The sequence below is a fragment of the Felis catus genome, chromosome A2 (assembly GCF_018350175.1).
Source record: "Felis catus isolate Fca126 chromosome A2, F.catus_Fca126_mat1.0, whole genome shotgun sequence".
Taxonomy (NCBI): domain Eukaryota; kingdom Metazoa; phylum Chordata; class Mammalia; order Carnivora; family Felidae; genus Felis; species Felis catus.
The window spans coordinates 100229348-100251900 of NC_058369.1; the positions used below are offsets into that span (position 1 = coordinate 100229348).

At 36.2% G+C, this 22553-nt stretch overlaps 1 protein-coding gene across 1 annotated transcript in view; it reads left to right on the forward strand.

The window, feature by feature from the left end:
- Window positions 1-2816: 2816 nt before the first annotated feature.
- SDHAF3 (succinate dehydrogenase complex assembly factor 3) overlaps window positions 2817-22553 on the forward strand; it is a 70369-nt gene continuing 50632 nt past the window's right edge. Inside the window, exon 1 of the mRNA XM_003982790.6 lies at window positions 2817-3126. Within this exon, the coding sequence (XP_003982839.3) occupies window positions 2833-3126 (294 nt within the window). The 5' untranslated portion in view covers window positions 2817-2832. The remainder of the gene's footprint in view (window positions 3127-22553) is intronic.

Genomic DNA, 22553 nt, shown 5'->3' on the forward strand with positions numbered 1-22553 from the left:
TGTGTGGGAGTTCTGTACAAATTCCACACTGCATACTTCAATTGCTGGGTATACTGTGGTTGTTATAGTTTGTGTACCCTGAAAGGCTTAGGGGATGTGTTCCACATAGAGTTTTGAGGAGTTTCCCCTTTCTCTTAAAAGTCTTTTCAAAGCAATTATTCCAGAATGGATATGTGTCTGCTTCTACCTGCACAAAAAAATTTTGAAGGGAATCCGGGAGAAATCATGATTAGGTCATAGATTTGGAAAGTACTGAAAATTGCCTAACCCAGCATTTGACATGTAAGAAAATCCACGCACAGAGTGGTTGTGTGACTTACTTAAAAACACACAGGAAATGGGGCGCCTGGGTGGCTCAGTCGGTTGGGCGGCCAACTTCGGCTCAGGTCACGATCTCGCGGTCCGTGAGTTCAAGCCCCGCGTCGGGCTCTGTGCTGACAGCCTGGAGCCTGTTTCGGATTCTGTGTCTCCCTCTCTCTGACCCTCCCCGTTCATGCTCTGTCTTTCTCTGTCTCAAAAATAAATAAACGTTAAAAAAAAAATTAAAAAAAACACACAGGAAAAAGAAACACATGGAGAAAGGATAAAGGAAAGGCCTGCATGTGTTCTGATCTGGATTAGTGACCAGGAATACAACTCAGATCTTACTTTCAATTCATGGCTATTTTGATCACAAGAGGAAAACTGGTCAGCCTAAATTGGAAGGTCAAGGAAACAGAGAAAGTTTTGTCCTCAAAACATACCTCACTGTCCAGCTCTTTGTAGAAAAATAATAATAATAAAAAAAAGGTCCTCTATCATTATAGATGTTATTGCTTGATTCCTCTTCCCAAGGCCTAACCACTATGTCTTGGCTTCTTTTTCACCCATCATTTGCCATTTCTGAGTACTGATTGCCCAATGTTCTGTGGACCTTTTCCGCTCCCTTTAGGCTGAATTAAATCTTTTATTGTTATTTTTTATTAATTCATTGGCAGAATGTTTTTTCCACACTCTAATAAGAGCTTTGGCTCTGAAAGAAGTATTTATTATACATGTAATTTAGCCCCAAAGGAAACCAGAAAAAAAGCAAACTGGAACAAGAAATTAATTTTCAATTTATGGGGATATTAACAGATGAAGTATGGTTAAAAAAAATTCCTGAAGTAAAATAACCACACTGCCATTCAATCCTTGCCATTAATGTGGTTTGTCATAATACCAAATTAAATCCATTTTTTAAAAATGTTCTGTGCTCTTTTAAACAAATATTTTTTTCTCAATTTTAAGCAGAAGGAAAACGTCCATTCAAGGTAATCAATATTAGAGTACTTACTATTCGTCAGGCACTGTGGTCGGCCCTGAAAAGGATTCTAAAATGAGTAAGTCCTTGCCCTTGTTAGCCTGTGCGTGTCTTCTTTGTCTTTCAAAACGTCTTTGCACAGAAAAAAAGTCTGTGAGGGAATCACACAAATGCCTACACTGCCCCTTCATCACTAGGTCATATGAGTCCCTTGACACCCTCAAAATCAGAAAATGCCTGCCCTCATGGAATTTGTATTCTGGGGTATGTGTAGGGGGGAAAAGACAATAAGCAAATAAGCAAAATTTGTGTTTTAGAGAAAAGCAGAGAGGGGACTTAGGGAGTTCTTGGCATGGTGATGTGGCAATTTCAAATACAGACGCCAGGGAGGGTCTTAGAAGGGGACCTGGAGTAATGAGCTGAGTGAAATGAAGATGTTAGACAAGAAGACATCTATAGGGAGAGCATTTCCGGCACAGGAAACACCAAGTGCCAAGGCCCTCAGTTAGGCGTGTGCCTGGCCTGTTCAAAGATGAACTAGGAGGTAAATGACCAGTATGGCTGGAACTGGCCAACTAGGGAGAGAGCAGTAGGAGAAAAGTTAGAGAGCTAACAAGTGGAGAGACTTTGGGTTTTTCTGGAGTATTTTGTTGAGCAGAGGAGTAACATGATCTAATTTACAGTTTAGGTGGATCATGACCAAAGTTGATAATGGCCAGAAGCAGGATTACAAGAAGCTACCACAATATTAGGAGGTATTGACTGGAGAGAGAGACGGTTGTAATGGAGAGTATTGTGAGAAATGGTCGAATTTGGCATACATTTTGTTGGTGGAGTTACCAGGATTTGCTGAAGAATCAAAGGTGTGGTGGGTCTGAATGAGGCCAAGTTGCTGCCAGCTTTGGAAACCAGTCACATTCTCAGTATCATCTTTGCAAAAGGTGGAGATTTTTAAACGTCCTGATTTTATGTTTTCATCTCAGACTATCTATTCAGCATCTCCAGGATCATGGCCCTGGAAATAATACACTTAAATGTTTTTCTGTGATTTTTCAGCCAATTTGACTGGAGCTAATGAAACCTGCTGGTTTAGGGCTCACTTGAAAGAGGCTACATTCAGGGCACAAATTGCGAGCACACTGCTGTGCAAAGTATGTGGGTAGGTGGTCTCGTGAATGTACATATTAATCCTAGTCCCTCTCTGATCCCTCTCGGAGAAGAGAAACATTCGAAGACACCTGAAGTGGGTCGATCCAACCACGGAAGGCTTCCTGGAGGGGCCCGACTTTGAAAAAAGCTTTCCCAGGCCTGTATCCGTGGGTAAGAAGAATAGAAAAGAGAGTGTGGCGTGACTGAGGGGTCACAAAAGGCCCACGCCAGAACTCCGGTTGGCTGCCATTCTCCCGGGAACAATTGGGCTTCAGTAACCGCGCCAAAGGTGTAGCTCCACTAAGGCCACGCCTCCTCCAGGCAAGGACCCGCCCATTTCCCCGTCCGCCACTGCGGCTCAGGTTTCCGGAAGGTCCTGATTTTAGAGCGGACCAAACCGGATGAAGGTCGCGCGCCCTCTTCCGCCCGTGTGCCGGTTCACAAAGACCCCTCTTCTAAGTGGGGTGGGTACGCGTCGTCCTTTTGCGCAGGCGCGCGGTGTGAGGTCCACGCTCGCCTCTATGCCGGCGGGGCACGTCTCGCGGGTCCGCGCCTTGTATCGGCGCATCTTGCTGCTGCACCGGGGTCTGCCCCCAGACCTTAAAGCCCTTGGTGACCAGTACGTGAAGGACGAGTTTAGGAGGCATAAGACCGTTGGTTCTGACGAGGCCCAGCGTTTCTTGCAGGAATGGGAGGCAAGTGAATGCCACCTTTTCTTTGCCCCAGACCCTCAAAGGTGTCCCGGTTTGTCCCCGTGAGAGACCTCCTGTCCCTGCTGGTTTCCCGCGGGCTCCACGCAGGATCGAACAGCGGCAGCCTGTTGCGTTTGAATTAAACAGCGAAAAGCTGTTCAAACAGTACTTCCCAAAGTTACATCACCTGCGGGTCTATTTCTGCCACCGGTTCCTGGCAGGAGCAGATCCCGTTATATCAGCGTCTCCAAAACAATTCGTCTTGAGCTCATTCCCATGCCAGGCTCTGGAGGAATGAGGATGGGAGGTTACAAAATTGAATAAATCACCGTCAAGCAGCTTGTTGCCTCTCCAGTACCTTGCACGTAGCAAGCGCCTATTAATAAATTAATGGTTTTCTCGTAACGTAGTTTTCAGACTTAGAGGCTTGTTTCCATACTGTTTTCTAAATGTCCGTGCCCTTTCTCGGGTCTTAATAATGTTCTCAGTTGACTGATAACAGATACCGGATACAACTGCAAGCAGTGGAGGAGAAAAATGCTCAGAGTTAAGTCAGGTGAAAGTTGATTTCTCGGGAATTTCAAGTTTCGTTACTTTGTCGCATGCTGTACTGTACCATTGCATTAAATCTCAGACACGTGCATTGGGGATTAGCCCTTTGACTTCCCATCCCTTTTTTAGAGTAAGGCTATTTAGAATATTTCGTGGGGTTAGGGGCCTAGCATAATTGCCTTAGTTATGATTTGCAAATATCAATAAATGAATGGATTGGGAGTTAGAGTGTCATCTCAGGTATTTGAAAGCATGAAACAGTAAAAGAACAGAGGTAAGTGATTCTTTGAAAGCTTAAAAAGTTGATGGCCAAATTGATGTCGGGTTTTTTTTTTTTTAATTATAAAGATTATGGTTTGAGTGAACACAGAACGTTTTACTGAATCTCAGAATTCTTGATTGTAGTTTGCAAGATGGTTATTTAGACAATGGTGAAATTTAGAACTTTTATAAAAAAGTGTGTTGGAGGTAATTAGACTGCATGGAGCCAGGGAAGTTGAATCTTAAATGCAAATTGCTTTCTTTTAATATGGTAACTTGGTCTTGGAGCCAGAACTGGATTCAGATTCAGGTTCTGGCATTTATTATTAAATTTCACATCGCTTAATTTTTCCTAGTCTTATTTTCTTATCTGTAAAATAATAACTATTTATGCGCCTCTAAATTAATGTCTGTAAATTTATTTATAAGCACTTTTTAAATTGCTAATTGCAGTGAATCGGTAAGAAATTAGGGTGTTTAAGTGACATTTTTAAAGCTAAGTCAGTTTGTGACAGGACAGAAAGGAGAATCTAGCACTGTGCTGAGAAGATATAAGGGCACTTTGAGAGGTCCTAAAGTGTAAGAACTTGGAAGTTTTTTAGCAAGAGTAAAAACTCAGAATAAATTGATAATAGGCTGGAGGAGAGAGGCATAAAAATAGAAACAACCAGGTAAATAAAAAATGTGTTGATCAACCTACGAGGCTTGGTATCAGGAATTCAGCCTTTTTTTTTAAAAAAAAACCTGTCGAAATAATCTTAGGCTTACAGAAGAGTTTCAGAGACAGTACTGAGTTCCCATATATTCTATATCCAGCTTCCCCTTACATTAAATTAACATTGTACATAACCGTGGTGCAGTTATCAAAAATAAGAATGTAACGTTAAAAAAATAAGGAACTTAACATTAAATTAACATTAACATTGTACATAACCGTGGTGCAGTTATCAAAAATAAGAATGTAACGTTAAAAAAATAAGGAACTTAACATTGCCACAGTGATGTTAACTACAGGCCTTATTCACATTTTGCCAGTATATCCCCTAATGCTCTTGTTCTGTTGCAGGATCCAATCCAGGATCCCACATTGCATTTAGTCATCCAGTCTCCTTAATTTTCTCTCGTCTGTGACAGTTCTTCAATCTTTTATCTTTCATGTGTTTGACACTTTTTTGAAAAATGTTGGTAAGTTGTTTTGTAGAATATCTCTCAGTCTGGGTTTGCCTGATTTTTTTTTCCCCTCATGATTAGATTGATGTTGTGCGTTAGTGGGAGGGTGATACCGTAACAGTGATGAGTTTTCCTCAACACATCATATCAGAGGGCACGTCATACCAACATGACTTATTGTTTGTGATGTTAACTGTGGTCGCTTGGTTAAAGTGATTATCTGCCAAGTTTCTCCACTGTAAAGTTATTATTTTCCCTTTTGAAATTACTGTATCTATTGGGGGATACTCTGAAGATATACAAATATTTTGTTTCTCCTTAAAGTTTGCCAGTTACTTTAGCATTCATCGATGGATCTTGCCATTGAGTTCTCATTGTGATTTTCTATTGCCCTCATTCCCTCTGAATTTATTTCTTGGAATGTTTCTGGGGTAAGCCTTGTCCCTTCTTCCCCATTATTGATCTAGCATTTTCATTTATTTTTTTGGAATGAAGAAAAGTGTATTTTAATGTGGCTAGGGCCCTGTAATTAATGAGTTCGCAGCTGGGTAAAGATTAGTTTAAACCTAGTGATCTAACTATTTGGGTAAAGTAATAATTCTCACAGTTTCAAGGCAGCTCAGTCTTTCTCAAGTCTGGGAGTTAGAAGGGGGTAGGGTGGATTCTGCCAAGAGAGGTAGTTTTTCTTTTCCAAGGATGAAGACTAGAGAAGATTCTAATGACTTGGAGGGGAATAGAACTTGGCTAGCACAGTGATACCAACAAGTGATATCCTTCAGCCTTCTGGGCTTTTTTTCTCTCCTATGTGTTCTTCAAAATATCTGATTTATGATTATGTTAGATATGATGCGACTATTTATGGCATGGGTTTCTGTTGTTTTGGTTAATGATGATTACATATTTGGCACACATAAGTATTACTAGCTTGATGCTTATGTTTATGTCAAGCTAATTAAGGGTAACACAGTTGTAGACTTACTGTTCTTTGTGGACTTTGGATTTTGATATTCTCTCATATATTTCTAAAATTACTTAAGAACTTGAATGTATTCTGAATTTGCTTTACTTTAAAGGGTAAACTTGGGTATGGGTACCACTGGGGAAAAGAGAAAGGAAGGATCAGGCATATTAGAGGTCCCAGCATTAGGAGGAAAGTTCTCTGTTCCTTTCGTTTGTAATCATGGAAAACTGGCAAATGATAGAGTGAATTCAGCTGGGGAACTTTCTGTTCAAGGACCACTTAGGGGAAGGTAGGAGGAAAGTATTTCATGTTTTCTAAGGATAAAAATGTATATGCTTACATACAGAGAAAATAGTGAATTTATATAATATCTTACCATAAGAGAAAAAAAAATGTAGGTTCAGGAAGAGTTGTTGGGAATCTGTTAGGGAGAATGTGTGTTGTAATCTTACCTCATATCTTTTAGGAGGCAACTCTTAGCAGTGGAATTGGGGCTGGGTAGATGAGGGGTCTTATTATTGCATTTTTAAAGTTCTAACTGCTCAGTTTTGAAGAATAACTGATTTAGGTAATACTTTCCTTTTTTTCCCCCCTCTCTGTCTGCCCTGTTGTGGCGAGAAGGACTATTCACCACTTATTTTCTGGGAAATCAGAATAAACGTTGAAGATTAAATAGCAAGTAAAACATGGTTGTTATAGAATGTGAGATGAAGAGTGATAAACTGCTGTCAGGACTCACTCTGAACAGACTCTGTGTGTTTAATTTTTCCTTTTCTGCCCCATTTGTTTATGTACATTGTTTTCTTGTCAGGTTTCTTTGTTTTTCCTAAGTAGCTGTTTTGCTCTGAAACTGTTGGGATATGTTTATAGTAGAGGCTATTTCTGGAAAGAAGTTTTCTTTTTGCTTACACATTCTATAAGTAGTTATCGATCACATTATCGATCGCAATATCGATCTTATTATTGCCAGGCAAAGTGCTAGGCATTGTGGCACACAAAAATGAATAATAATTGTATTTTATTTTCATGGTGTCCAAAATTTAGTAGCGTATATTAGACAATTGTAATACAGTAGAGAGGCGCCTCAGTGGCTCAGTCGGTTGAGCATCTGACTTTAGCTGAGGTCATGATCTCATGGTTTGGTTCATGGGTTCGAGCCCTGCATCAGGCTCACTGCTGTAAGCACAGAATGCGCTTCAGATCCTCTGTCTCCCCCTTCTCTGCCCCTCCCCTGCTCACTCTGTCTCTCAAAAATAAATAAACATTAAAAAAATTCTAATACAGTATGAAAGTGTCTGTTAAATGCGATGGGAGCAAGTAGGGAGTGGAGACGGTTGAGGGCCACATATAATGTCTAGTTGAGTCTTGAGCAAGTCAAAGTTACCATGTCAAGAAAAAGACTTTCTCAAAAGTGGGAATAACATATACAGAGGTATTGAAGTCAGAAACAGTATGACTTTTTTTAGGATTTGCAATGATGTATTTAGAATTTAGTGTCGTATATGAGAGATTAGGAAGAGATAAAGTTAGAGAGGTAGCAAGAGCCAGGATATTCTCCTAAGGATTTTAGGAGTCCCTGAATTTTAGGATTATTTGGAATTCCTGAAAGATTTTAAGCAGTGGTGAAATGATTCTAATTATATTCTAGAAAGATCACTTTAGCAGCAATATAAAGGAATGATGAAGGATGAGTCAGATTGAAGGTAGGGAGTATTATTAGGAGAGATGTTGTAATCCCAAATCTATATGTGCCCAAACAAAGACAGGTGTTGAGAATGGGGAGTATGGATTTAAGTGTTATCCTTTATAATGTAGAATGGGACTTGACTTGGTGACTGATGGAGGATTAATGAAAGAAGAGGAAATAGAATGGATAACTCTCAGGTTTTCGAACATGATACCAGTAACCAGAGTAGGTCTGTAGAAAGGGCAGATGAAGAATGAGTACAGTATGGTACATTTTGTGTTAAGCATTTTGGTGGGACAGTCAGGTGGAAATGTTCTGAGGTATAAGTCTCATACTTAGGAGACAGGTTGTGACTGGAGATAGAGAATTGGAATTCATTATCTGTAGTTAGCTGGTCGTTCAAAGGTATGGTTGAAAGTGCCCAGGTTGGGTAAAACCTGGGCGAAGGTAGGCAGAAATAGACCACTAACATTTAGGAGTTAAGAGAAAGAAGGTAGTATAGTGCTGGAACTGTTTACTTCTTTTCTTCTGCAGTTGATTGGTTCTGGCCTCTTCTGCACAGGAATGTACTTTTGTCCTTATGTTTAATTGTGTAGATTTGTATGATGGTCTAGATATTATGTAACATTTGCTTTTTTGTTTTATTTTGTTGTATTTGAGAAGAGGATGTGCTTCAGAGTTCATGTAACCATCCATTTGTAACTCACAATATCCTTGTCTTAAAACTTTGAAGTAGATCATCAGATAAAAAATGTATGATTAAGTTGCATGTCACCTATATTTAGAGTTTCCCTAACTTAGGATAATTAGGCTTGAATGGGTGTTTTGCAGTTTTTATAATTGTATGCCTTTCTTACCTGATTTGGGGGACCTCATTTTGTCGCTTATTAACATCCTGATTTGTGGTTTGTGTTTGAGCTTGCAGAAGAAAAGGAATCCTCTGTTCCATAGATGGATTGTAGATGTTGGGGGATGCATCTACGAAGTAAGAGAGAGTCATTTGTGAACTTCTCAGTTGTGCTGTTCATTCAGCAAGTTCCTCAATATAGTGTTTTTGTGATGGTTTATTGGATGGTGATGGTTTATTGAACGGTGATGTATGTTTTCTTCATTAAGCTTTACCTTTTAAAAATTTTTAGCCATATTGCGATCCTTATCTAATGTGGAACAGGGGATAAAGGAGAGGATATGAAACTGTCTATCTTTGGAACATAAAATTTTTTCCCCTTTCTGAGGTATTTGGCTTTGTAGTGATGCTTTTAAGATGTTGTTTTTATTTAGGAATATTTAACTTTTATTGATGTCACGAGATGTGTTATAACAATGCTTGTGTTATAAATAGCTAAAGGTATTTTAAAAATCCCAATTTGATCAATATTGCATGTATTGACATTACTGAAACATAGGGGTGTATTTCTTTTATTTAAATGATTTAAAATTTATTTGATTTTTCAGGCTTAAAATAATGGTAGTATAATAATATTAATATGCTAGTGGTTATGGTTCTAAAATACATCTCTACACCCAATGTGGAGCTTGAGCTCACGACCCCAAGATCAAGAGTCAGGTGTTTTACTGGGTGAGCCAGTCAGGCACCCTAAAAAAATAAACAAAAGAAAATAGATCTGTATGTGTGTGTGTATACATAACACACAGTCTTAAAAATTTAAAATAAATGTTTGCACAGAATTTAAGAAGATAAAGGATTGTATATGCATAGGTTTACTGGTTTAACATACTATTTTTTTTTTGAAATATATTTTACAGTTGCTTAAGAAGAATAAATGTCTGAAATTTTACATAGAGAGTATTAGAATTGACTGAAAGGGAGCTTCGGATTGCTAAAATAAATTCATTTTTTATTTTCAGTTAATGCACTTAAAAAAAGTCAAGGTAATGTACGCACATGGTTAAAAATTAGTATAGTACAGTTATAATAAAAAGCAATATTTTTTATTCCTTATTTATCTCTGTAATTGAACGTTTTTCATTTTATTTCATTATTATGTCTCAAATACCTTGTGAATTTTGGTCATCTGTCCTTATTTACAAATAAAGCAGTAAGAAACAGAATTCTGCATACAGATAGGCTTGTTGATTGGAAACTTACTTTCAGGGTTAGACTTTCAATTAATCTCCCTTAGATTTGCTTCTCACTCCTAGCTTCTTTACCTACCTGTATTTGTGTTCAGTTGGTTCTGGTGGTTTGGCTTCATCTTCAGCTATATTCTCTGTTCTGTATTCTAAGCTTTGGCTCCCTGTATCTGCACTGTTTTATGAGCTATACTCTGCTACCTGCTTTCTGTCATGAGAAATGTATTGAAATCTCTTGGCTGGTAATGGCTCCATTGTTCTTTAGTCATTATGGATTACTCCTTCTAGAAATTCTTTACTGTCAGGTTAAGGAGGTTTTGAAGGGGAGGAAATAAGAAATACGCTGCTGCTGCTGCTGCTAGGATTTCTCCAGTCTGCCATCTTAAACTGGAACCTCCATTCTTTCATTTTTAAAGATAAAGTAACTAAGGCTTACAGAAGTAAAATAACCTATTTGGTATCACACAGCTAGATAGGACAAAAATCTTGTGCTCTTACCTCATGAAATTAATGTTTCGAAAAAATATTAAACTTTTGCAACATAAAATGTTTATTGGCGTTTTTCCTTTGAATTTTGCTTGTTTGCTTGCAACAGTTTATTTGTATATTTGATTCTTCCTCCAGTTTTTGTATTTTTCCTAAGGGAAAGAGAAGCTTCTTAATCATATTTTTATCTTCTACACCTCTAGCATAATAAATAAAAGTTTAATTATTGTTACATAATGATTTATTTTTAAGTTTATTAGCCCAAGATGCTAGTTGCCACACATTTCTTTCTCAAAATTTTTTTCAGTAATGAAATGAGAATGGAAGTTGCTACGATACATCTGTTAAACTGTTGTTAAAGTTGGGCACATACATTTTTCTGTAATTTTTGGAAGGTTTATTTAGGCCTCAGTGGTCTCAGTAAGAATAGTATTTTATCCTTGAAGATAGGGATAGACCAATACATTTTTTTACCTCTAAGATATGCTTATATTAGATGAGTTAAAACTGTATCAAATTGGCTTAACTTATTTACACTTTTATGGTAACACTGATTTTTCTGTCTAATCTTTTCTGTTGGTTTTAGGGTAATTTTATAGTAATAGAATGGGTAAGAAAAAAACAAAACAAAAACATTGTATTTGTTTTTTTTAAGATTTAATGTTTTTAATTTTTTTAAATTATTTTTTAATTTACATCCAAGTTAGTTAACATATAGTGCAACAGTGATTTCAGGAGTAGATTCCTTAATGCTCCTTACCCATTTAGCCCATCCCCACTCCTCCAACCCCTCCAGCAATCTTCTGTTTGTTCCCTATATTTAAGAGTCTCTTATGTTTTGTCCTCCTCCCTGTTTTTATATTATTTTTGCTTCCCTTCCCTTATGTTCATCTGTTTTGTATCTTAAATTCCTCAGATGAGTGAAGTCGTATGATACTTGTCTTTCTCTGACTAATTTTGTTTAGCATAATACCCTCTAGTTCCATCCATGTAGTTGCAAATGGTACATTTTGTTTTTGTAATACAGTTAAAATTAATATAAAATTAAGAACTTCTTAATTTTAGAAAGTTAAAAAGGCAAATGGAATATATTTGGAATTAATGTGATATATGATTAACAGCATTAATATAAAACACTTATTAGCTTGGATAGTGAAAACACTAACAGCTTTAATAAAATAATGGGTAAAAGGGACTCTAATATGAGATCATTCTATGATTTATATACAAGGATGTTAATTGTGCTGCATGTATATGGTAATAATGAAAAATCTAAAGCAGTGTAGATATTCAATGATGGAGGAAGAATGAAATGATAGCATAGCCATATGATGGATGGGTTAGTATGCAGCTAGCAATAGCATTTCAGAAGCATTAACGGCATGGAAACCTGTTCATGATATAATTAAACAGAAACAGTGTTTATCTTTTGGTGTCATGGTTAAGGATGATTATACTTTTCTTCCTTGAACCTCATATTTTCCAGATTCCAGATACAGTTTTGTAAATGCAATGAAAAAAACTATTCAACATTGTAAATGGCCGATGAAATAAGATAGAAGAAATAAAAGGTATCTGGATTGGAAAAAAGGAAGAAAACTGTGTTTATTCACAGACAACATGATTATGTAGAAAGTCTGATGGAATCTACAAAAAAATCTGGAATTAGTAAGTCAGTTTAACAAGGTTGTATGATAACATGATCAATACACAAAAATTAACTGTATTTTTATATACTAGCAATGCAAACTTGGAAATTAAGATTTAAAAATACTGCTTACCATAAAAAATATTAAATACTCAGAGATAATTCAAAGGATATACAAACCTGTACACTGAAAACTATCAAATATTGTAAAAAAAAAAAATGTAGGCTCAAAATTAAACCTTATCTAGTTACTAACCACTAGAAGACCTATTTTAGAATTGTTAGTGCCCTAAACTGAGATCAGAAAAGAATCATCAGGGCCATTTTCTGGCATAAAGTTTTTTGTTTTTTTTTTTTTAAAACAACATGAAGAATCTTCTCCTGCTTAATTTCCTAGAGATCATACTTAACTATTCATTGATTCTCCAGTAACTTAATTTGATCAAAATTCAGTTGCTACTTAATAACTGTTAAAAATCTATTGTATTTTAATTTTTCACATTTTCTTTTTTCCAAGTACTGTAGAAGTTGTACCAGGCTGACAGGACTGAGAGGAGAGATTGGTTAACTGTTGGTTTGTCTGCTAGTAGGTCAGTCAGAGAGGATGAAGACTGGTGAGTGGGCTAACTTGGTGGCTTGGAAGCCAGTAGGTTTAGGACAGAGATTCCAGGTAGGAATGTGCTCCCCAAGATTGTGATTATAATTCCTGGTGATTGATCTTGTAGGTAGGTCTGGAATTGGACTTTGTGTACCAACATACCAATATACCCAGAGACGATCAGAGATGCTGGCATCAGACTCATACTAACTAAATTTATAAATATTGAAGTATGAATCAGAATGATGATTGAAGTATAAACCAGAATTTTCATTTCTGTGGGTGGGGGAATGGGGACTGGTGAAGGGGGCTCTTCTTTTCCAGGACTCAGAATATTTATATTTAGACCCAGGGATCTCTCTCTTTTTTTTTTTTTTTTAAATTTTTTTTTAACGTTTATTTATTTTTAAGACAGAGAGAGACAGAGCATGAACAGGGGAGGGTCAGAGAGAGAGGGAGACACAGAATCGGAAACAGGCTCCAGGCTCTGAGCTGTTACCACAAGCACAGAGCCTGACGCGGGGCTCGAACCCACGGACAGCGAGATCATGACCTGAGCCGAAGTCGGCCCCTTAACCGACTGAGCCACCCAGGTGCCCCGACCCAGGGATCTCTTTTACAGAGATCTCAGAATTCAGATTTTTTTAGATTTTTTTAGAAAGGTAATAAGGAGTATGACTGAATTTTATGAAATACTCCAGTGGAATCTGGGATCGTACCTATAACCAAATATGTTAATATTTCTATAGTAAAATATTTGACAGTTAATATTAAATAGAATAAATAAAGGGCTCATGTCCATTTAGGTTAAGATTTGTTGCCTGATAAGTTCTGAAAAAGCTTTTGTTTTTTTGAAACTTTTTTGACATCAGAATTGTAAGTGCAGGATTGTGGACCTCTATTAAGCTTTCTGGGAAACTGAATTAGTATTTAGAAGGTTGCCTGGTAAACATGGAATTAAAATAATGGGAAGTGGGTAGGCATGAGAAATTTTCATCAGGCCTCGCTGTATCTGCAGCAGAAAACATCGTGGGTTCTATTGCTTCACTGCTTTTTTTTTCCTGGATAGTGCTGAGCACATATCAGCAAGTTTGCCCCCTCTGAATAGTTTATTATTTTATTATTTTCATTGTAAGCACTTTATTTCTGTCAAAGCTTTATTATTATTATTGCTATTAATGTGCTAATAGATTCAGCTACCTAATTTGTCATCTGGGCCTGAGAGAATTCAGATATTTCCCATTGTGTGTTGATTTAATTAGCTTGATTCCCAAGGGAGGATCATATTTATCTTATTTACAAGTTTTTGCTCTTCTCAACTTGTAAATCACTAGAGCTTGGAAGCATTTCCAAAATAAACTGCATTTTGACTTCTGTGCTCTCAAAAAATAAGTATTTATGCTTTATTTGAATAGAACTTAAATACACACATAAATGTTTTATTTTCCTTCAAAAAGATTTCATTATTATAAACAAATAAAAATAGAATATTACATAGTGTATGTTTAAGTAACAAAGGTTTCTGGACTTTGATGCAGTGACTCTTCATTTTGCTGAAGGTGAGGAGACCTACAGCTTGTTTAAAAACTATCCCATTGAATAAAAAATACATACACTTCTCATAGAGACTTTCCCCCTTCCAAACTAAGACTGGCAGTAGATGGCATGGCAAATACATGTATACATTTACCCCAAAACAACCACAACAACGTCAGCATGTAGCATCAGTGGGCCTAGTTTCATAGCACACATTCTAAACCATGACTCCTCCAAAAGGCATCTTGTTCACTGCCTCACACTTCCCAGCATGGGCCGTGATAGTTTGTGTATGTTACTTAGCCATTTCATAAGCAATGGATACATACATTGATAGCTCAGGATTCCTAGCCAATGACCCCAGTTAATACTGCTTATAAAAAATACCATGAACATCTTTAAATGCCTTTACAAAGCTAAGAGCAAGATGTGCAGAGTGAGAAAAACTTATTTTAAAAAATTTGGAAACATGTATAACTTTGATAATAGTGTCTGAGTGCTCTAAAACCCTTGGCTACTTCATTCATATAAATCAGTTAATACTTCCAGGATGCTTTTAGAAAGTGCAATATGATTCTGTTCTAATTTTGTAATTAAATCTAATGAGGGTAGAGACAGAGAGGTCTATACCACGTTTTCTTCACTCTGGAATTCATGTGGAGATACTCAGTTTTCTCTGTCCTCCGCTCATCCTCAAACCCCTCCATCTCCCCCTCCTCCTGTCATCCTCTTCACTTTCTTCCTCTTCCTCTTTTTTTCTTTTTTAGGCAACAAGCTATCTCCTTTGTACCATCAAGTTTTCCCTACTGGCTAAATTCTTTTTCTTTTTTTTAGCCTCACTACCTTATTGTGAGGCTTTTTTTTTTTTTTTTTTTTTTTTTTTTTTTTTTTTTGCTGTCAGATTACTCAACATCTGTTTGGTCTTCAGTGGAGATGCTAGGGCTTTTGGCTTTGATCTTAGGGTACACTCTGAACAGAACAGAAGAAATTAGCCAGTAATGGCCATTTGGGGGCGTTAGGATCTTTCCTGCTTCCCCAAATGGTCCAAAATGCTCCATTTTTGGATCATCAAATTTGGATTTCCTTTCCCTACATATTGTCTTCTATATCTCAGGGCACTTAGAACACTGCAAAGGAAAACAAAGCAAAAACTATGATGCTTGTTGGGACCTCTGGATTTTTCTTCTTTTGTACAGATGCTGCTTTACCTGCATAAAGAAGGCAGCTGGACTGTTTGCTCTGGGCCACCTTTAGCCATATTAACTATGCCAGCCTCTGCGTATAGTTTTAAAGAAGAATTTGGTAGTTTAATGATTATTATTAGGATAGTTACAAAAGTATATAATTAAGAACTATTTAAAAATATATATTTCTATGCCATTTTCAGCTATTGTATTTAATCTATCAGTTTCACCTTCTAGATTTGTCAAGCTTTGGGGACAAAGATTGTAGTGATAGAAGTTTCTGAAGCTTGATACTTTTGTAACTACTTTTATACTATATTTTTGAAAAGTTGTTTATAAATCGATTTTTTTTTTAAATGTGACTATACTTTAAATATACTGGCAAACTTACTATTAAGTAAGGGAATTCTTTGTGAATCCTTTTGTGGTGAATAATCAGCCCATAATTTGTTTCTTTGTGTAAACCTGCATTTGCATACATCAAATTTGTTTTAAATAGGGTGTGTCTACACATGTCGATGGCGTGTGTCTAAAAAGAATAAAATTTAATTTCTGTTTGATGTGAAGAACAAATTCAGATTTGGCACTTTTGATGAGTGAGACACACCAGATTATTTTAGTTCTATTCTTTTCAACTAAATGCTATCAAAATGTGCTCTACACCCTAAATTAAGGAGGTGGCAGTGTTCATATAGTAAGATTGAACTACAGTATATTTTTAAACTATATTTTCTTAAATATTCACTGGGCTAGTGTGAAGTTATCCAGAGTTTAAAAAGTTATTTAGTTTTTTTCTATCTTAAAAGCAAACTGTATCCCAAATCCTAATATTTTGTTTTTCTTTTTGTTTTATCTTTGTAGTCATAGTAGTAGATGTATACGTTGCTTTTTAGTTATGTTTGTTAGCTTTCTACTCTCTGTAGTTTGATTCCCAGTAGTTTATTGCTCTGCTTAATACTTGGAAGATACTAATGATAATGTGTCCTCCTTTTGTGGATTTTAAAATGGTGTTAACCAGAATTAGCTGTAAACATCTCTTTAGTCCATAATATAGCATAAACATGGTATATTTATAGTGAAAACATAAAATGTATTTGCTGTTGTGTAATATTCTAACTGCTCTGTGGTTAAATAGACTTTTTCTGCAAGGCTGTCTGGGGAGCCTAACTACTATTTGTTACATTGTTTCTCTGGGAAAGTTATACACAAATCAAAGCTGAGAGCGTTGGGAACTTGGCTGCATCTTTTAGATCCTTTGCACAGCCTACTGGATAGTCAGTCAAAGGAAAATCCTCTCTCGATTGAACATGGGTACTGTTGGGTCCCTTGGAAAGTAAAGCCTTTCCTTGACAACTGGAGGAGTAGTCAGTGGGTTAGGGAACCTTTGGAAATGTCCTGGGATTTAGGAGAAAAGCCTTTTGTACAAAAATAGAGCCAAACATTTGTTTTTCTATGGTCTTTACAAATTGAGTGTATTGAGGGATAGTCCAGAGGACATTATTAAGGTCAAAAACTGGAAGGGAAGTAAAGAATCAGAAATTGTTCCAAATATGGGCCTTGAATTGCATGAGGATGTTGGTCACACGATGTCAGGGAGGACTAGATGGAAGCAGCCCATCTGAGTTTATTGGTTCACTCATTCATTCAATGCCTACTCATTTTCAGGGGATTCAGAGATTAATACATGGTCAGTATCTTTAGGGAGTTTATTAAGTTGGCTACAAGACTGTGTAAGATAGTATGAGACACATTGTACCTTAAAGAATAGCAGCTGGAAATGTTGGTCTTTGGGCAGTAGGGCAAAAACCTGTATGAGTACAGGAGGAAAACTCCTTCAGCCAATTGCATCAATGATTAGGCAGTTTTCTACTCAGTGTATCTACCTTGTCTCTTGATGTTCCTTCATAGGGATCCATTCTGTTGTATTCTAAAGATCTTTTTATCTTTGAGTTTCTTTTACCCCGGGGCATCTGGGTGGCTCAGTAGGTTAAGTGTCCGACTTTGCTCAGGTCACAATCTGGTGGTCCGTGAGTTGGAGCCCTGTGTTGGTCTCTGTGCTGACAGTTCAGAGCCTGATGTCTGCTTTGGGTTCTGTGTCTCCCTCTCTCTGCCCTTCCCCTGCTCGCTCTGTCTCTCTCTCACAAACATTAAAAATCTCCCTGTGGGAGATTCCATTGTAAACTGTTATCAGTAACACTTTAATGATTATCTGACATTGACTAGTCCAGTCACATACCCTGTGACCTTGGATAATTTGATTAACCACTCCAAGCCTGTTTCCTCATCAGTAAAATGGGAATACCAGCAGTAGTTACCTCTGAGGTTAAGGAGTCAGTAAAATAATGTATTCACAACAGTTGCCTTGAGCCATAATTAGTTCTCAATAAATGCTAGCTACTTAACCTCTGGTGTGGGGTAGGAAGGAGGCAAGATTTGTTGACGGTGCTAAAAACAAATTTTGTGATTTCATTTTTCTTAATTCTTCTTTCTCTCTTATATTCTGTATCCAATTAGTTGCTAAATTCTGTTGATTTTGTTTCCTATTACCATATCAGAACCCTGACCTATTTGCATTCTCATTACCTCTAGATGTTTATAGCAATATCATAAATAATCTTGCCTCATCTCTTTTAATTGTCAGCTTATAAAACACAACTTTGACCGTATCATTGCTTTTGTCAAAAACATCATTGTTTTCCCATTGGCCTCTCTTTAACCTAGAGTTTGAAACTCTGCAAAATCTGGCTTGAATATATTTTTCCTTCCATCTCAATATTCTCTACCATGTAGCCTACGATCCAGTCACATTTGACTGAGTGTTGTTCTCTAAATGTGACTTGAAGTTGTTTTGACTTTCACTATTCATTTGGTCTAAATGTTTTCCTTTTTCCATATGGCCAAATCCTAAAATATCTTTTACAACAGCTTCAGTACTTTCATATCTACTCTTTCTTAATTAATTCTTCAGTATATAGCAAAACTCTATCTTCTAATTTCCTAAAACATTCTTTTTTTGGCATTTTTGTTTTGATAATGTTTCAACATTGTAGTATAGTTATTTATGCACGTTCTTTTGGCACTAGTAGATGGTAAATCCCTTGAGGACAAAAATTCTGTTTTACCTATCTTTGTGTACTTTTTAAAGCTCCTGGGACAGTGTTTCGCTTATAAAAGATGTTCAGTGAATCTTGTCTTTTTTTTCCCAAAAGAAAATTTGTGTGATTATATTTCAGATGAAGACCAAACATACTAATAGCCATAGTTAGATTAAAAAATTAATCAGTTGAATGTGTGTAGCCTTTATAAAGATTAAGAGTTATGCAAAGTTTTTTACCCTGATACGAGAATTCTTAAATTGTATTTCATAAATACATAAGAATTCAGTGTTAAATTTCATAGGGTACTAGGCTTAGTCCAAGCAGTTTAATTGATGTTTTTGTCTAGATATATTGATCAGTCACTAGGCATATGAATGTAGGTACAGTTTATAATTGTGTTGTTGTTGCTGTGTAGCTGTTACTAAGCTTTTGGTCTTTATAAAATTTATAACCAACATGTGTGGTTCTTAATTACTCAGGACAAGTTAAAGTAGTTTTATATTCCTGTTTCCTTTTCCATTGAAGATAGTTTTTAAAGTGCCTAAAGTGGGGAAGAGGTGAGGAACAAATATTTAAGGAATTTAAGATCCTGAACTGCAAGAGACCTAGGATAGCCATAATTGCTAAGAATCTTGGAAACAAAAAAGAGGTTGAATGTCCGTCATGCAGTTTCCTTAAGCCGCAGTCAACACCATCTTCTCTCAGGAAGAAGAGAGGAGCTAAGAGCAACTGTGCATAATCATTTTCGCTAAATTCTTCTAAGAATATGTATCTTGTTTATAACTGGATTCTAATATTGGGAAACAAATCCTCTACCGAGACACTGGAATTTTCCAGTATCAGAAGAGATACTGGTATTTTTTGTGAAGTGTAATTTCAGAAGTTTCCACATGATGGCAGAAGATCCTTATATCTGGAAAGGCTGTTGAATGAATTTCAGAAAAGTTTGTTTCAATTTTATCAGAAATAGGGGCGCCTGGGTGGCTCAGTCAGTTAAGCATCCGACTTCGGCTCGGTCATGATCTCATGGCTCCTGAGTTCAAGCCCCGTGTCGGTGTGTCGGGTGGCCGTGTTGGGCCGTGTTGGGCCGTGTTGGGCCGTGTTGGGCCGTGTTGGGCCGTGTCGGGTTCTGTTCTGACAGCTCAGAGCCAGGAGCCTGCTTCGGATTCTGTGTCTCCCTCTCTCTCTGCCCCTGCCCTGCTCACACACTGTCTCTGTCTCTCAAAAAGTGAATAAACGTTAAAAAAAATATACATTAAAAAAACTAAAAAAAATTTTTTATCTGAAATAGTGTTTTGTCTTTTCATGTTGCAGCTAGTAATTTTCCTGTTTGTATTGTCTCATATAAATATGTATATCTATATCAAATGGTCTTGCCATTTAAAGGATTTTAAATGTTTTCACTAATTTTAAAGTAGAACTTTTTTTCTATTTTCTTGTATACAGGTTTAATCCATTTTTGAAAGTTTTATGGGTTTCCCCTGAATAGTGTTTAAAATAATTTTTTTGGTAAATGTATTTTTTCTTGATTAGTCAGTTTAGGGGAAATTTCGCTTGGTTGTTTACTATTTATAAATGTATCAAACCCAGTTTGTGGACTTTTATTTGACTTTATTTTAGAAATTAAGGAATTGATGCAACATACATTCTTTTATGTTAACTTGCTTAGAATTTTGAATGGTTGTCTCAGGCTTACTGTTTTCACTATCATTGTCAGATCTTCTGTGCAAGTGCCCTTGTCTTAATTTAAGAAATTCATTTCATTCTGTAAATATTAATGCTTGCCATGTTTCATATACCACTGTAGACACTGGTAATTCATAATCATAAGAAATTTCACCAGGTATAATCTTTGTTTTCTGGAGTTGACAATCTTTCAAGGCAGATAGCTACCAAAATACATTATTGTTTTTGAGTTAATATTTGTGATTCTTACTAAAACAGTGTACTTTTAATAAAAATTTAAAGGTCATCATTTGACCTGAAAAAGATCAAAGTAAAAATTTGGAAATTTTGTGGAAATTTTGTTTTGAACATTAGATGATTATCTAGTTTGAAAAAAGGGAATGGCATGGCATTTTTTACCTGTGGCTAGAAACATTATGGCCTTTTTCAATGTGCAAGTGTTTTTTTTGTATTGTATAATTTGTCAAAAGTGGGACACCTGGGTGTAAAGCATTAAAGTAAAATTGTACAACACACATACACATATAAGGTATATTTATTGACCTACAAATTTGGCTTTTATTGATAGACCTATACAATAGTTCTTTATGAAAACTTTCCAAAAATAAATTTTCAAAATATAAAAATTATATATATCTGTTTACTTTAAGGCACCTCCTCCCCTTTATAGTAATTATATGAACAATACAAAAAGAACATAAGTAGGATAATAACTCTTGGGATATAGTAATATCCTTTCTTTTTAGCTGTTTCTGTCTATAATACTGTGTCACTTTTTTCCTGAAGAACACAATTTTGGCAATATTGTTTTGTTATTTAAAATTTTTCCTTAAAATCGCCTGCAAGCCTTTTCAAAGTTACATTTTATCATTAACAGCTTTGAATTGTTGACTTCTTTGAGAAAAACATCTTTCTGTAGGTACTGAGATATCAAAGGAGGTAAAGGTAATTCTGCTCAATGGAGGATTTCTCAAATTAACCTTTTTTTTTTTTTTTTTGTACTTTAAGGTATCACTATTTAAGCCCAAATATTTTAACAGGTACTATCTTTTAATCTCCATTTAGAGTAACTTTCTTTGACAAATATTTTTACAAGACAGACCTTGTCAGATAAGTTGTCTTTATGATTATTTTGAATGTTTTGCCAAATTTAGATGCTCGAAAATCATAGGCCTTTTCAGTTTTTATCCATTTTAGTGTGAGTATAAATATATCCATTTATAAATAGCTCCTTTAAAAGATGGCTGTCAAAAGTTGTAATAGATACGTAATGATGGAATTTCAGAATTAAATCTTATATGCTGTTTGTGCTTTTAAAATTTAATGTTTCTTTTAGTAGCAACAAATTTCAATCTTCTTGTTTACAAACTTTGTTTTTTAAAAATGCCATTTGTTGTAAGTTAAAAGCTTAAACTTTTTGCTTCTTTGTCTCATAAAGAATTCCTACTGATTTGAACAAAATGCAACCAGAATTTAAAAACTTGTTTACAAAAATGTTCAATATTATTGTAGAACTCTTAGGTTGATGTACAAGTTAGTTTTTTTAAAGCTCCAATATTTTTTAAATTTTTAATGTTTATCTCTGAGAGAGACAGAGTGTGAGCAGGGGAGGGGCAGAGAGAGAGAGACAGAATCCAAAGCACACTCCAGGCTCTGAGTTGTCAGCACAGAGCCTGACGCGGGGCTCAAACTCAGGGACCCCAAGATCATGACTGAGCTGAAGTCGGACGCTTAACCGACTGTGCCACCCAGGCACGCCTTTACATCTGTAGATAATAGGCAGCACAAACAGAAAGTTGATACAACTGTGCTGAAGCATTGCATTCAGTGTCAGCCTTGTTACAGAATTTTGTGGATTACTTTTACTGTGAAACTACAGATTCGTAAGAAGTGTTAGTTTTAACAACAGGTACTGTTCTGATTAGAATATCACAGTTTGGGCACAGTTATAAATTACATACGCACCACAACTAATTACAAATACCGTACATTCCTTCTCTAAGGGTCTCTAAATTTAATAATCTCTGTTTCTTTGGCACTACACCAAAACATATTTGTATTATCACTGTAAAAATGATGTTGAGCTTTTTAACAGAATTTGAGTAGCACTGACAATAATGTCAGATATTTTACCTCCAAGAGAGTGAATTTCGGTCTACTCTGGACCAGGAAGTTATGAATCTGGAGCGTTTGTGTCTGAGTGCACTTGCTTATCAGTCAGGCCTTGCATGCCGTCTTCAAAAAGAATATGTTACTTATACTGCATCAGGAAAGGGTTAGGCAAGAGTTGTGAATTATTAATAGTCATCTTCCAGATTTAACCACTTAAACTGAGAGCTTGTCTTTGTTGCATCTCTGTCACTACTAGACTCGACTGGCTGAAGTCAGAAGTACAAAATGGAGGTATGCCAATACCACCCCAGCTGTCTTAATGCAACTGCTAATATTTTGGTAAAAAGTGACAAAATT